The sequence below is a fragment of the Gobius niger genome (assembly GCF_951799975.1).
Source record: "Gobius niger genome assembly, chromosome: 1".
In the NCBI taxonomy this organism is placed as follows: domain Eukaryota; kingdom Metazoa; phylum Chordata; class Actinopteri; order Gobiiformes; family Gobiidae; genus Gobius; species Gobius niger.
Genome location: NC_136852.1, coordinates 47,258,802 through 47,275,367, shown reverse-complemented (window position 1 = coordinate 47,275,367; position 16,566 = coordinate 47,258,802). Strand labels below are relative to the sequence as shown.

General features: G+C 41.0%; 2 protein-coding genes across 2 annotated transcripts; both read left to right on the top strand.

Annotated features, from left to right (window-relative positions):
• The first annotated feature begins 559 nt into the window (after window positions 1-559).
• Window positions 560-12,050, top strand: nelfb (negative elongation factor complex member B). The gene is made up of 13 exons (XM_079567873.1): window positions 560-945; window positions 2,112-2,272; window positions 2,347-2,446; window positions 2,639-2,869; window positions 3,006-3,191; window positions 3,572-3,684; window positions 3,759-3,861; window positions 3,941-4,036; window positions 5,982-6,124; window positions 7,425-7,531; window positions 7,679-7,820; window positions 9,826-9,934; window positions 11,516-12,050. Exons 1-13 carry the CDS (start codon window positions 844-846, stop codon window positions 11,681-11,683), a joined length of 1,761 nt encoding a protein of 586 aa, XP_079423999.1. The 5' UTR covers window positions 560-843; the 3' UTR covers window positions 11,684-12,050.
• A 1,484-nt stretch (window positions 12,051-13,534) lies between these two features.
• LOC306971920 (P2Y purinoceptor 2-like) lies at window positions 13,535-14,461 on the top strand (the record flags this gene model as incomplete). Its single annotated transcript, XM_079568359.1, has 1 exon — window positions 13,535-14,461. One exon carries the CDS (start codon window positions 13,535-13,537, stop codon window positions 14,459-14,461), a length of 927 nt encoding a protein of 308 aa, XP_079424485.1.
• Between the last annotated feature and the right edge of the window lie 2,105 nt (window positions 14,462-16,566).

Below are 16,566 nucleotides of genomic sequence, written 5' to 3'. Positions count from 1 at the left end.
GTCAATGTGAAACTAAACACCCACATAAATCACACCAAGAGTCATTCATGTTTCGTTTTTACTCATTTTTATGACATCAGCCCTCAGTTAGATGTTTTCAGTCATGTTGCCGATAAATCCTTTGTGCATTTCTAACACTGACATCTAGCCTTGATCAATCATTAGCTTCATTTACATAAGAATGGTTGGAATTACTCTTGTATAACAATTTTTCATAGTGCACAATTTGTTTAAATATACACTGCTCAAAAAATTAAAGGGAACACTTGAACAACACAATGTAACTAAGGGAACATTTAGGTGAGAGTAGTTTTCTAGTCAAAAAAAAAAATATAACCAGATTTAAATAAAGAACTTGTTATAGCAAAGTGATTATGTGTTTTCATGTAAGGAAATACATTGATTTCCTTTTTAGTATTATTAGTATTTGGATCAATAAAAATAACCAAACCTTAATCGAAATGTATTGAGATAGGGTAGTGAAGTGTGCACACCAGACAGGTAGGCTAATACAACTCTTTACCAAGAAAGTCTTTAAGTTGTCACAGAAAATCTTCTTTTAAGTGTTGCTGATGGAAACCACAGCCGCCTGAAGTGTAGGTCCTGTATTTGCCGGTAGAGGGCAGCACAATTCCAAACAGAACAAGAAGTAGCCGGAACCTTTGCTCGGTCGGTCCTTGTTTCTCGGGGACTGGATACAAAGTCGTTACGCGGGACGATTCCATTGACAGGAAAAGTACAAATGTGATTGAATTATAACCAAGTTTAACCTATAATTCGCCACATAGACAAGACACGTAGCGAATGCACGAGTTGTTATTTGAGTGAATAAATATCGCCAGCATGTTTGCGGGACTCCCGGAGCTCGGGATTTCCAACGGAGAGGATTTAAAGGAGACTCTCACCAACTGCACTGAGCCTCTCAAAGCCATCGACCAGTTTCAGGTGAATGTCGGACTCGGATCATCAATGTGGGCTCTTATTTAATCAATTTATTTTCAAAGCGTGGGTATTAGACTATTAGCATTAGCAAATGGAGGTATGTAAATAAACTGGCAACGGTCGATGAAAATTACGAAAAATCTAAAATGTTCATATGATTGTGTTATAGTGCTTTCATTAATTGTGTGTACCTTAAGTCTACTATCTGTTTTATTCAATTTATTACGGTGATCAATGCCACAAAAATAGGGTTGTAAATAATGGGTGAGCGCGGTGTCGTCACGTCCGAGGCTCTGGTTGGCAACGGTACGCTAATGTGTTAAATAGATAGTAATAGTTCTATGGTGGGTCAAGACAATGGTCACAAACAGAGCATTGCTTCTGTGAAAAGATCTGCGCTGTAAAAGATCTGTGATTAATATAAACAGCTCTTCTTCACGCCTGGAAAAATCAGCTGTTTGCCCGCCATTCACCAAAACATCGGGTGAAAATCGCGGAAATAAACAATAACAGTGACCCTCCCTGTTCACAAGCTGTGGTACGCGGCCATCAGGTGATCATTTTGACTTCTGTAGTTTCAAGCTTTATCCATTTTAATCAGAAATAATCGAGGTTTGAAAGGCATGTATGTTAGATTTTTTTTTCTGGTTAAGTTGAGGCATTTATCCAATTTAGGGCTTGTTTCTAGACTCCATTTAGTCCTGATTGGATCAAGATCTAGGCCTGAACCACTGATTTATAACAAATGAAAGAGGCTTACATTGTGCGGTGAACAAGGAAGAATCCCATATGTAATGTTTTGTCCGTCCATCCATTTTCTTACGCTTTATCCGGGCCGGGTCGCGGAGGCAGTCTCAGCAGAGATGCTCAGACTTTCCAATCCACGCACACCTCCTCCAGCTGTTCAGGGGGACCCCAAGGTGACATCAGGCCAGCTCGGAGACATAGTCACACCAGCATGTCCTGGGTCTTCCACGAGGCCTTGTCCCACTAGGACATGCCCGGAACACCTCCCGTGGGAGGCGACCAGGAGGCATCCGGAACAGATGCCCGAGCCACCTCAGCTGGCTCCTTTTGACGTGAAGGAGCAGCAACTCTGCTCCGAGCTCCTCCCAGGTTTTGTGTGTGATTAAAAAAAGGCCATTCTCTTTGTTGTCTATTCCTCCCAGATGGAAAATGGCATCCTGCTGCCGACCCTTCAGTCTGCTCTTCCGTTCCTGGACCTCCACGGGACACCACGGCTCGAGTTCCACCAGTCTGTGTTCGACGAGCTGCGGGAAAACCTCATGGAGCGAGTAGCTATTATCGCAGAGGGGAAAGAGGACGACAGGTAATGTTTTGTTGCTCACCTTTAAAACATTGAGATGAGGTGCTATGAAGTTTCCTATGCTCTTCTTCTTCCAGATATGCTAAACTTGAAGAGTTACTGGAGAAGAGCTTTCCTTTGGTGAAAATGCCCTCGATTCAGCCAGTGGTGATGACGGTCCTCAAACATCTCCCAAAGGTAAAATAAAAATATTTAATTAAATGAAATGGTTAAAAAGAGGACGTTTTTTTCTGTCTATTTGGGAAAGGAGCAAATACCCCTGCTGGGAAACTATACTTTAGCTTTGGGCATTTAATCATTTTGCTGTAATGGAATGTTACCCCTCACTGTTAACTTGTTAAAAAGCACATCCACATGCTGGTCTTGCAGGTGCCAGAGAAGAAACTGAAGATGGTAATGGCGGACAAAGAGCTGTACAAAGTGTGTGCGGTGGAGGTGAAGAGGCAGATCTGGCAGGACAACCAGGCGCTGTTTGGCGACGAGGTCTCTCCGCTCCTGAAGCAGTACATCGTGGAGAAGGAGTCGGCTCTTTTCAGCAGCGACCTCTCCATCCTCCACAACTTCTTCAGCCCATCGCCCAAAACAAGGCGGCAAGGAGAGGTTAGTTTCAATTTGCGTACATGATCAATTTCAATGTATATATGGTTATAGCAGCAGGAATAACTAGAAGAGGATATCATCATAAATGGTTTATTACTTCCTATGTGTCTTACTTATCATTATTCATGGCGTGTAGGTGGTGCTAAAGCTGACGCAGATGATCGGGAAGAACGTGAAGCTTTACGACATGGTGCTGCAGTTTCTCCGGACACTTTTCTTAAGAACTCGCAACGTTCACTACTGCACGCTCCGAGCCGAGCTGCTCATGTCTCTGCATGACCTGGACATCAGCGAGATCTGCTCCGTCGATCCCTGCCATAAAGTGAGGATGTTACTCAAAACCACTACCTTAGAGCACCTTTCAAGTACAAATGTTGCCAAAGCGTTTTACCCAAAGATCAGTCATAAACCCACAGAATTTAGAGACTTATAGACCACCAGGAAAATTATTTGTTTGAGGGGTGGATATTATGTAAGAATACAGTGGAAAGTAAAAGCTTTTTTGTAAATGTATGCTCTGAATGTACAGGGATCCACATGGCTCAGCAGAAATACCCTGGTTCCAACATTTATTAGAGAATCAAACCAGTTTCAAATCTAAAAACGTACAGTTCATTCATGTAAAAAAGACAGTATTATCTACTTCTTTAAATGTCATAAAACATTTGTGTTTCCAGTTTTCGCTCTGTTATATTTTGACAGTTCACGTGGTGCCTCGACGCTTGCATCAGGGAGAAGTTTGTTGACGGCAAACGAGCCCGAGAGCTGCAGGGATTTTTGGACGGAGTGAAGAAAGGACAAGAACAAGTCCTCGGGTCAGTCAATATTCATGCAATTGTGAACAAAAGAATCAGAATATGATGAATATAATGCTTTGTTTTGTTTCCAGAGACCTGTCCATGATCCTTTGTGACCCTTTTGCTTGTAATACTCTGGTGCTGAGTATCATAAAGAACGTACAGGAGCTGCTCAGTCAAGATGCACTGCCCAGGGTGAGAACACAGAGAACTTCTTGTTTATCCCATGCCCTGCTTTTTAAATTATGTGTGTAATCTCATTTCTTTTCAACAGGACAGCCCAGACCTAATGCTGCTCTTGAGGATGTTGTCTCTGGGACAGGGAGCGTGGGACATGATCGACAGCCAAGTCTTCAAAGAGCCACGACTGGTCTGTCTCCTCAGTTTATATTCACCTCTTACCCAACGCCTTAACGACTGTATTTTGTCCTGTTCCGTTTTTATCCAAATCTAAAGCTATGCAGCCTATAGACCCTTTTCACTGCTTATATCATAGTGACATCAGCTGAAGGCAGGAAGTGATCATGACAAATAAGATTAAACTAAAACTAGCAATTATAAGTGTAAACTACAACTAAATAATGTGGTCCTGTTGTGGCTGAATGTACCAGAACAAAAGGAATGACATTTGAGATGATAAAATAAGGTTTATCGTACAAAAGTCCAACAACAGTTTGTTTATTGTTACTATGACAACAGCTACAATGGAAATAGTTAAGAATCTATCTTCCCGCTTCCAGCTAAGCCCAGAATGTTTACAAACATTTAAAGGGTCAATAGGCCAGATAAGAGTAAAGAGAGAAAGAGAGAGAGAGAGAGTGAAAGAGAGAGAGAGAGAGAGCGCGATACTTTCTTTTGACTTTTCACATGCATTTATTTTCAATTTCTTACTCAAAAACACCTCATAAAACCAATATTATTAAAATCATCCATTTACTTTAGAGTCCGACAACAGGCACCCCCCAGAACTCTACACACACACACACACACAGAACTAACTCCCCTCCCCTCACTGTGCATAGCACCCCCCCCAACTGCCCACAGTTCCTCAAAGTCCGCCAGCTCCCCCACCAACAAGCTGTATAGGAACTCCACCCTCAGTCTCGCTGCCACCAGCCTCTGAAGCAGCAGTTTGGGGTCTGTGCATCCGGAACCCGCCATTCCATGACCCAGGATATAGTTCATCAGACCCACTTTCCTCCGCAGCGCTATGGAGAATTTAGGGCCATAGACAAAAAGTTCCCTGGTCAGAGTCTGTCCTAAGCGCTCCATCCAGTCTGTCAGGAGTGTGAACATGACAGAGGCGAGGGCATGACAGCCACAGGTGTTCCAGTGTCTCTTCTTCTGTGCAGAAAGCACAATGGCTGTCGGACCTTGGGTCAACGTGGGCCACGTGTCTGCTAGTGGCCACGGCCCCATGCACCACTCTCCACTGGAGATCCGCACAATTATTCTCAATCGGAGGCCGGTACAGGGAAGAGAGAGTAAGATTGAGAAAGAGAGAAAGAGAGAGAGAGAGAAAGAGAGCGAGAGAATGTGAGAGAGAGAAAGAGAGCAAAAGGTAATTCAAGTGCAATGTCTTTGAGGCGTGAAAATGTAACTCAAGAGAAATAAACTGAATGCCTCTGTTTTTCTATTACAGAGTATATATTAAATGTATTCTGGTGTGTGGGGAGATTTAACACAAAATTGCACTAAAATTGATATAACTTAATTGGAACTTAATCAAACATGTTTGTTGATAGCCGATAATATAATTACTGTATTAGTTTAATGTAAGACTGAATTATGCAGTGCAGGGATTTTTTTGTTTGTGCTGATTTCCATCCATTGTTCATTCTGGCCTGTCTTAAATGTTTTAGTGTGAGGGAAAACCGGAGCATGTGGAGGAAACCTTGTAAGCAAGGGGGGAAATGCAAAATAACAAACACACAGAACGGGCCCACTTGGCATGGGAATCACATTTTTGAAACAGAACTCTTTTGTTCCAAGACCATAAGGGCAAAGGGTAATGTAGTTTTTGAGAATTTTGCTTCACTTTTAATCGTTTTTATTGTCACATTTGGTGTTTGCGCTTTTGATGATTTTTTGTGTGGCTTTTTTATTGTGTTTTTGTCACATTTTTGACACTTTTCTTGATGATTTTTTGTCATATTTAAGAGGTTAAAAGGCCCAACAGTTTTCCATGATAGAAAAAGGTTTTAAAGTTCTCGTCTGTACTTTGTGTGCTCTGATGACTTCACTGGCTGCGGTTTGTTTGTTGTTCTCTAAATCTCATCTTTCACGTCTTATTCATTCTCACCGTCTTTCCTCAGGATCTGGAGGTGGTGACGCGTTTCCTGCCAGCCATGATGTCCGTGGTTGTTGACGACCACATTCACGTCGTTGAGCAGAAATTGCCCAGCGAAGAGAAGAGCTCGTTAACTTACCCCACCGCTTTGCCCGACGCCTTTATCAGGTTAGCGTGCGAAGACTTCGACACTATGGCTATGTCACTTCCTCACTGCACAGAGGTGTGAATAACTACAGGCTAACTACTATTGCACAAGCTGTCAACATTTTCTGGCTGCATGCAACATACGAGCTTTCAGACTGCGTAGTTACATTGATTCTAATCAGCGTCGGTGCAGATTTGAAATAACTTCCAACTGTTTTCACTCTAAAATACATCAAATATTTAATGTTGTGTTGACCCCCTGATCTAAACCTGGGGATCCCAAACTTTTCGGGCCATGACCCTCATAATCGCCCGACGAACAACCCTCCACTGTGAAATATAATTAGTATTTATAATAAATTCAGGTTTGTTTTGATGGTACATGTTTGACAAAAAATATATAGTTATAAAATCCATCAAGTTATTCGTTATAAATAAGGTGTCCCAGCCCCCACTTTGGGATCCCCTGGTTTAAACAACAGGGTTAATAAGTTTAATGCATAATAAATGCAAATGAATTAGAGTCTTTGCTTTCTTTAGAGGATTCTCTGTTACCTAAATAATGGCATTCTGTGCGATGTGCTGTTAAAATTTTGATTTTCATTCTATTTTAATTAATTTTGCTGCTGTAACTGCTCCACGTCACCTGTTCATTTAAAACATTTCTTCATATTTTCCCTAATAATATCAGCTCCACTTCACTACTACTACTACTACTACTACTACTATAGAGTTCAGGCATCATGGGATTTGCAGCGGACTTTTCCCATAATAAACTAAGGGAGATTAAAACTGTGGTTTTACATTAAAACATTCGAACGCTACAGCGTGTTAGAGGGGCTTAGCAGCAGTGACTGCAGCAAATGGAGTTTTTCCATGGCACTTTTTTTCTTTTAAATGAAAAAGACGAACAACGAACCATCCACGGATTCAATTTCCTAGCATTTTTTAATTAGGTTAGATTATGTACAATAATAATCTTTGGAAGCAAAATGTGAAGTGATTTTTATTTTATTATTTTTTTCCATTTTTTAACAAAACAGAACAAAGAGTGAAAATAATAATAATAAAAAATAAAAGGGGTTCTCTCTCCACTTGTTATGCTGTTTTTAGCTGATGACTGCTGACTCCTGGAACATCCTGAACTCTATAAACAAGTCAGCAACACAGTAACACATGGTTCATATTGGTGGCTTTGACTTTGAACGGTTTGTTGTTGCCAGTTGGGATAGAAAAGCTGATTTAAAAACACACCAGACTCTCATTGTAAATTGAGGATTTGTATTGTAAATATATTGAAATGTAATGGTGTGTCTTGCAGATACCTTCAGGATAACAGAGTGGCCTGTGAGATGGGTCTGTACTACGTTCTGCACATCGCCAAATTGAGAAATAAGAACGCACTTCTGAGGCTCCTGCCAGCTCTGGGTCAGTCCAGCTTTCTACCCATTTTATTCATCGACAAAACCCAACCACACACACACACACACATAAGGACACTGAAAACTTAACCTTTCAATGTTTCACTTTGTCAGATTGATTTCTTCTCTTATGGAAGTGTGTGCTGTGTTTCAGTGGAGACGTACAATGACATGGCGTTTGGGGACATCTTCCTGCACCTGCTGATGGGACACCTCACGCTGCTCTCAGACGAGTTTGGCTCTGAAGACTTCTGCGCCGTCGTGTTCGATGGGTTTTTACTCACATCATTTTCAAGGTGCATTTTATTCCAACGGTGATGCACAAGTTAAACTTAGGAAGCAAATATGTACAGTATGTTTCCAAAAACTATTTCACAATTTACAAGTTGTACAAATGGGCTAATACAAACTAAGTACCACCGAATGGGCTCGACATACAGGAGACGGCAAACAACACGAAGCTCATCGGCTTCGAGGTGAAAACCAACACAATGGAGGCAACGAACATTGCATGAATGTCTTGTTTTGCTTGGCTGGAGGAGGACAGGCGATTTTTGCCTTGATGCGTTATTTCCACAGGAAATGAATAGACTGGACCCTCTGTCCTTCCCGTCCCGTTATTTCCCTATGAGTTTGCAGCGGTGTCTTGTCCAAATAAATATGTAAATAATTAAACAGCTCAAGATTACATGGCAGGCAGTGAGTGTCTTGTGGATCTTCACAGCGTCATGTTATAAACATCACATCAGGAGAAAAGACTTCACTGGAGGAAACCTCTGGGTTCATCACCGTGTTTTTTCTTGAAGCCAACGGGTAACACTAAACAACAATTTAAATAGCTTCAAGAGTTTGAACAAGCCGTCTTCAGTATAAATACATTTCAGTTGTTTAAAGGGACTAGATGGAAGTTGTCATTTTTATACTCGCTACTGCCACCTCAGGTCTTACACGTAACTGCAGCTTCTATATCAAAGGGATATTTCAGGATTTTTGACATAGGGCCTCATTTCCTAGTTATCCAGAGTGTTGGTGATACCTGGAGATATTTTTTTTGTAATTAATGCAATTAGTGTAATTAGTGCAAGGCTAGCGCATTTCTACGACATCAGCTAGCCTGCATTAAAAAACAGTCTGATCCACAGTGGACCTGAGGCAAATCACTTATAACGCCAGACTAACCATATAAATGTCTGTGTCAATAGAATAATTTTAACCATTTTGCATTTAAAACACCTTATATTTGAGCAGCATCTGCTTCGTGGTTGTATAAGCTACACAGAGGCGGAGTGATCTGCGAGAAAATAGTCCCTCAAAATGCGATCATTCATGTGATGCAGGTCAGCTATTTTCCAAAAATTATTCTATCGACACAGACGTTTATGTGGTTAGTCTGGCGTTATAAGTGATTTGCCTCAGGTGCACTGTGGAGCGGGTCAGACTGTTTTTAATGCAGGCTAGCTGACATCGTAGAAATGCACTAGCCTTGCATAAGCCTAGCGCCACGAAACTCTTCAAACATAAGAACTGCATGAATTACAAAAAAAATATCTCCAGGTATCAGCAACACTCTGGATAACTAGGAAATGAGGCCCTATGTAAAAAATCCTGAAATATCCCTTTAAGCTCGTGCATGACGGAGCTTCGGACCCGAATTAACACCTTTTTGAGTGACAGTGCAGGATTTTAGAGGCAGTTGTGGGGAATAGGTCTGGGCTCATTCTACACATTAGGACATGGCTGGAACATGTAGTCCCTTAAAGTTTTGTGGTGTTGTTTTTTGATAATACCCGTTAGCTCTGAGATTACAAAAACAAAGTTCTCCATGAAGAATTCAAGAATTTCCGTCCAACATAATGTTTTAACACGTAGCCAGTGACTTCCATCAGTATCTCACTGTCCTTGACGATTTATTGAGCTGTTCGTTGATTTGTGCAAAACATCACTCATCCTCATTCGGAGAGCGAAGGATGGACCGCACCTCCAGAGATCGCACTGGGAGTCACGTGTCCCTCGCGTGCATAGAGCCTCTTGAAGGCGAGCAACACCACCTCCCATGTGCCGAGCCCATAAGACAAACCAGGAAACCAGGTCTCTGATACAGGGTTCAAATTTTCTGTAATTTTTCCTGTGCATTTGTTCTGAAAAGTATCTGTATAATAGAATTGTTACAAAACTTTAAAAAATGCATCGATTTTGTATATTTGAAGTATTTTTGAATATTGTGTTTGGGAGTTAAATTTGCTTTAATTCGCTCTAAATTTGTCTCCACAAAGTTTGAACCAGGTATTCCCTCTCTTGCAGTAAAGAAAACGTCCATAGACATACTCTACGAATGCTGGTCCACCTTCACCACAAAGTTGTGGCCTCTTACATGGAGACCCTCATGAAGACACTGGAACCTCCCAAACAGGTTCAAACTAAACTCTGTGTACATGCTCTATCATGTTGTTTCAGTAGTTTACATGTTGCCTTATTATGTTCGCAGATAGTGACCAAACTGTTCTCGAAACCACAACTTAAACAGCAACATATTAACAACCTTCTTTCACACAATCATCTCATACCCAACAAAATGACTCACAAGTTTCAGATCAACCAAATCTGTTTTAATGGTTATGTTTCCTGGACACAAGATGCAGTGAATAGCACGGCAGTATAGAAAAACTAGGCTTTCATGGGCCTTTTGAAATATTTTTAAACACCTTTGCCTTTAGAAGTGGAGCTGTGCAATCCCGCTTATTACCTAATGGTGCCGGAAAGCAAAATCTCAATCGACCAGAGGTGTCCAAACAAATCAAGCGCACACTCGCTCACCTAGGGGAAACAGCTGCGGTCAAAACGAGCTTCCTGACATCCGCACCTGAGCCAAAGTATAGCTTTTGAGAAGGTAACGCCAAAATGTTTTGCTCAGTTAAACGCTAATCAGTGAAGATTTATTTGGTGTCATTTAAATACCCAGTTTCCGACATGAAAAGCACGTGAACACAAACCACCGGAGAACAATTATGTCACATCTCAGGAAAAGCAACGCCCCAACATGAATGCAGCAATAGCCACTCCCTTTTCTGTCGCTATGTTACAGTATCACACGCATAACCTCTATTGCCTAGAAACATGAGCAACTGCACCACAGGCGGATGGAAAATAATATTTGACAATATATCCAAAACTTTTTAAACCAAAATGTAAAAAAAAAAAAAAAAGTCATTAAATGAATAGTGCTAAAATAAAGGCCTTAAAAGTGATTGTAAAGCATTAAATTCAAACTGGCATTGAATCAATTTTGTGGGGGGAAATAGTATGAATATTTATTATACTTTTAATATTGCATAGGTTTGTTGAAAATCCAACAATCGTCAACTTTTTCTTGCTTTAACGGGGCTAGATGCAAGTTGGTCATTTTTATGCTCCCTACTGCCACCTCAGGTCTTATGCGTAGCTGCAGGTTCTATTAAGCTCGTGCATGACGGCACTTCAGACCCGAAGTAACAACTTTTTGAGTGACAGTGCAGGATTTTAGAGGCAGTTGTGGTGAACAGGTCTGAGCCCATTCTATACATAAGGACATTACTGTTACATGTAGGGTAAAAACCTTGTGAAAGCATTTAACCGTGTTTTCAAGTAATAAGCATAAGTGTAAAATATCGACGCTGTGGTCAGTAGTTAGCAAATAGCTCATTAGTGTCTGTCAGGCTTTAAACTCCATGGGCCAGATCCTGTGCCTGGCACAGGCCTCTGGCGAACTGAGATTTTACGAGCTATTGCCTAAGCGCCTTCGCCACTTGTGAGAGGGCGTTGTGAGAGGAGGTGACTGCTCTGATGGGAGCACCACTGACATTTCCTCGTTTACATCGCGCTCCCCCTGCTATGCGGCTAGTTTTTTGTTGGACTCCTTCCATTTTCCTCTATAGCTGATATTATAAATATGCGTGTTTTATGCCTATTGCCTACCTCTGACTTTGGACATTTGCTCTTGTTTTCGGTGCCATAGTGCAGTGAACCGATGAAGGAGCTTTACACCCAGCTGACGGAGAAACTCGAGTCCCAGAAGAAGAGCCCTCCTGCAGTCGACGAGCCGCCGTCTCTGGACCTGGGGCTGCACCCAGTGACTGTGGCCCCCACCAGCTCCACACCCACCACCCCCTCGACACCGCGCTGAAGCCTATGGGACACTAAAAGAACTGAGCTTTCATCTCTATAGAACTGGAGACATTGTGTGCTGAAATGCTGGGTTCACTTGACCACAGAAAAACATGTGAAAGTGTGCTGTATGAGAACCCCAGACCTCTGTTGAGTCTATGATGAACAAAGCAGAGATCACCAAATGTTGGACTGTCAGATACAATATCCACAAACCTCCTTATAAATCTGTGTGGCTTAATCTTGAGACTGCTATTAAGCTCGTGGGTAGAGAAATATCTCAGTTTTATGTCTTGATCTATTCTTAAGGACAATCTATGGTCACTGCTGTCATTTTGACAGCTGCACATTTAATCTGTCGACCTCTTGTTAGAACAACGAACTAATTCACTGAGATATTACTGTATGGTACGGTATAGCGCCTACTTCCTGTTATTTGTAATGCGGAATAACATTTGTGCCTCTTGGTTCCCAGCATGAATTTGGCTGTGTATTATCTCACAAACAGGATTCTTTTACTGTTGTGTTTGTTCTTTCAATATTGTCCAAACAGACTTTTTTCATGTTATTTTGCCTTGCCTAGCATTTTGACTGGGTCATTGTGGAAGACACTTGTAAATAAATAATTTAGTTACAAATCTATGACTCTTTTTCCATAACTGTGATGCGCTGCAATAGCAGAGATAAAGTTTATCTTATTTAGTCTCTAAAGGAAATGACTGCATTGACCTTATCAATTGATTTTATCACAGAGAAAATCATCCTCTGAAAGACACCTTAAGTCTGAAGAGTGAAGCAAAAGCCAATAGTTCTTGCTGGACTGCGGACACATCAACATCAGGTACATCTTATTATGAATAATATTTATAACACGGCAAAAAGTCATATTTGTAGCAATAACTATGTTTTATCATTTAGACATTTTCAGATGGTGTTGTCAAACTATTGAGCCAGAAGGTTCATTTCTAGAAATTGTAAAATGCCCCTACATTATTATTGTTGTTGTTAATGATGTTAAACAAAAATAAGAGTTAAAAGTAAATTGTTATTTGAGGGTCACTGTGGATACATGTGTCTTATTGATTATGCTACAGAAGTGCAGGCTATAGCTTCATCAAGAATGACGAGGCAAACGGCACAATCAGTGTACCTTTGTACTCACTGCCCAATGAGGTTTGACTGAAAAAAAGTAAAAAAGGTATTTACTTAAGTGACACATACATCTTTATCATTTCTCTTTACATATTGTTGGTTTACAGTGTACACAAGTAATAACAAAACACAAGTATCTGATACGCCTTCGTCCTTTATCGTTTAATTAGCTATCTGTGTTCCATTGATTTGGCTTTTTGGTGATGGACACAGTGAATTTTGTTTATGTCGAATAAAAAAAGAAAAAGGGACTTTACACATAAACGTAAAATGTTCACAACAGTTCAGTGCACCAACTTGTTATGTAACTGTTTCAAAGCTAGAAGATAACTCTCTACACTCTGAGGCTCATATGGGATGATGATGATTGGATAACACTGGCATATTTTGTTTGTCCTGCCACTTTTTGCTGACTGTACTCAGTCTCTTGGTCCGTTGCGTGTATTGTTTGGCCTTGTGTGATGATGGATACTGTTATTGTCAGAGTTATTCATGATTGCAATGCGCACACAGTTCGGATGTTTACTGTCATGGTACTCGACTCTTTAGATCTATGTATTATGTCATATTAATGTGAAGAAGTGATCATCAATGAGATCCCCAATGTTGTCTGGTCAGATCTTTACCCTATGGTATCCTTGCATTCATGCACCATCCAATAAAACAAATGTATTAACAATGTGTTTTGCCTTTCTTCAGGAGCCCTCTCTCCGTCAGAATGAACAACAGCAGTGCCTCGGTGACCTGTGCGCCCACAGCTCAGCCCGTCTCCATCTCTGTGGTGATGTGCCTGGTCTGTTACGTTGGTTTCCTGCTGAACATCTTCAGTCTGTGGGTTTTCAGCTGCCGTTTGCCTTCATGGAACGCCGGGACCGTCCTGCAGTTCAACCTGGCTCTGAGTGATGCTCTGGTCGCCCCGGTCACCCCTCTGCTGGCTGTGTACTTTGCGATGGGGAATGACTGGCATTTCAAAAGTCTGGCATGCATTCTCACGATCGCACTCCTGAGCTCACAGTTCTACGGCAGCACAATCTTCCTCACTCTGATCAGCTTCCAAAGATACAAAGTGGTGGTGCACTATGACAAGAGCAGCAAAATGAACAACAAGAGCTTCACCAAGAAGCTGTGCGCTGCAGTCTGGGTGTTTGTGCTGGCGCTCTCTTTGGTTTATGGATTTGTCATTCCTTCTACCAAAGTGGGGGGAGTTTGTCAGTGTCTCAGCTTCAGTCAAACGAGTCTGACAAACTCCTATTTCATCATGAACTGCGTCCTCGCCTCTGTCGGTTTCCTCCTGCCTCTCAGTATCTCTGCGTCCTGTTACATACGTGTCACAAACGCACTCACTCGCAGGAACGTCATCACGCCCAAAAGCCTCAAAGTGCAGCTCAAATCCCAGCGAATGATCCGACTTTGCCTCATTATTTTTAGTGTCTGCTTCCTGCCCATGAATGTGATCCGCACCACGGCTGTGGTGTTGATGAAGTTCTATCCTAAGCAGTGCCACCTGGTCCATCATATCCAGACGGCGTACTACTCCTCTTGGATTGTGGCTGGACTGAACAGCTGCCTGGACCCGATGCTCTACTACTTTGGATCACAGAATTTCAGAGAAGCTTTTCCGTCGTTTAAGTCTGTAAAAAAGTGAATCACACCAAACAGCAGGTGTTTATGAACAAAACATTTTTCTCGTCATTCTGTTCAGTTCAGCCCAGTCAGCTTTGTTGTCAATTCTGTCATATAATATAACCCATATTTAATCAAAATTATATTTGTATATGCAGCCTATAAGCCTAGTGGATGAAGTTCAGTCAGCTGTGCCTTTCACAGAATGAGACTCTATAATCTTACCTAAGGCCAACTGTATAGCCTACTGCCCACTCAGAAGAGTGTCATCCAGCTTGATATCCAAAGAGCATACCATAGCATTTACTAGGGACCGGCTTGTGTGGTTTTTCTGAGCTATCGCCCCAGTACTCATCCATTTTCTGTCACAACACTTTACGTTGTTGAGCAAGAACCTGCTAAAAGTCAGCTTGTGCTGAGCCAGACCCAATTGTTATAACCCTTTACTGTTTAAATAAACAAAATTATAAAATGAAATGAGATCTGGAGCATAGCACCATAACGTTTCATCAAGCTCTTTGTTTATGTTCAAACATTTTCTTGGTATGGTGCCGACTTCAGCTCCCAGTATGAATTTGACTGTGTATTATTTATTTATTAAATCTATGGTATTATCTCACAAACAGGGTGTTTGTTATATTGTCCAAATCGATGTGAAGCATTTTCACTGGGTCATTGTGGAAGACACTTGTAAAGGAATAATTTAGTTAAACTATGAATATATTTCCATGACGCACTGCAACAACAAAGCTAAGCTTTATACTGAAACATGGAAGTCTCTAAAGGAAATGACTGCATTGACATTTCAGTTGATTTTATCGCAGAGAAACTCCTCCTCTGCTCTTTATGAACTCATATCAAGTTAACACTTCATGAAGCGCTGGAGCCGACAGGTACGACTTGTTTGTAATTATTTATTTTTTTAACACAAAAAGTAAAAAAGGACAGTCTTGTACTGGATGAAAGAACTTATATGCAGTTCCTTTGGCATATATTTTCTATAATAATAATATTATTATATATAATATTTAAATATATTTAGAACAATATCTCATAAACCTTGATTCTTTCCTCATCAATGCAACATGAAATAATTGATTTCATGATTGGAATTTATTGTGTATTGTTTGTTTATCAGGAAAGTCGATACATTTGTCATTTTAGCATAAAAGGGAACGGTAAGAATCAAATTAAAACAGTATAATTGAATTTGTCAGAAAAAAAATAGCTGTTGTTAAATGTTAAATGTTAATGTTAAATGTTTGTGTTTGTGTGTGTCAATGTTAAAGTTTGTGAAAAGTTATCGCTAAAACGGCTTTTAGGATGTGGACAATGTGTGTGTTGTTTCTAAAAGTTCCTGAGTTTGCATAGATGCAAACAGTAAGTTCATTTGCAATATGTAAACAAATAAGTGCCACGGTAAAAAAAAACGTATAATTGCAGGTTTCTTTTCACATACAGTAGCAGTGTTTTTCATGACCAGGGCTGTTTCAGTGCCGTGAAAACATAAAGTCACTAATCCTGGTCGCCTCCAGGTGTTCCAGGCATGTCCTAGTGGGACAAGGCCTCGTGGAAGACCCAGGACACGCTGGTGGGACTATGTCTCCGAGCTGGCCTGGTGTCGCCTCGGGGTCCCCCCAGCCCTTGTAAGCCCCTTCATAAATCCGGCCTTGAACATAACTCTACTTCCAACCTGTAGCTTGCGAGCTACCGAAGCGCTCCATACCTTTCAGTTTTTTCTATACCAGTATACGTCAGTGATGCTTGGTTCACAGTCGCAACATTTTTTGGGATACTTCTATCAGACCTACATTATTTATTTACCCTCTCAGAAACAAAACCTGTAGATGTGATCATTTATTTCAGCTGGAGCAGCCAAGTAACTTTCTTTAGTGCTGTTTCAGAACTCAGCAGGAAATATATTTGGGGAAAAATGCTTTTTCCAAGTAGTTCCTCAATACCTAACTACATGTTTACTTCATGGGTCAAATTTCACTACTACTCACACACTGTGGTTCTAAGATGAAAAAAAGAATGATCTGATGAAGGCTCATGCCGAAACATTATCATCCTGATTAAATATTGGACATTGGCTACTTGAGTGTGCGATGCTGTTTTTTGGATTTA

Coding starts and splice junctions, on each gene's coding strand:
- nelfb (XM_079567873.1), top strand. CDS start 844: ATGTTTGCGGGACTCCCGGAGCTCGGGATTTCCAACGGAGAGGATTTA. Junction 2,870..3,005: donor AAACAAGGCGGCAAGGAGAG/GTTAGTTTCAAT, acceptor CATGGCGTGTAG/GTGGTGCTAAAGCTGACGCA. Junction 3,862..3,940: donor GTCAAGATGCACTGCCCAGG/GTGAGAACACAG, acceptor TCTTTTCAACAG/GACAGCCCAGACCTAATGCT.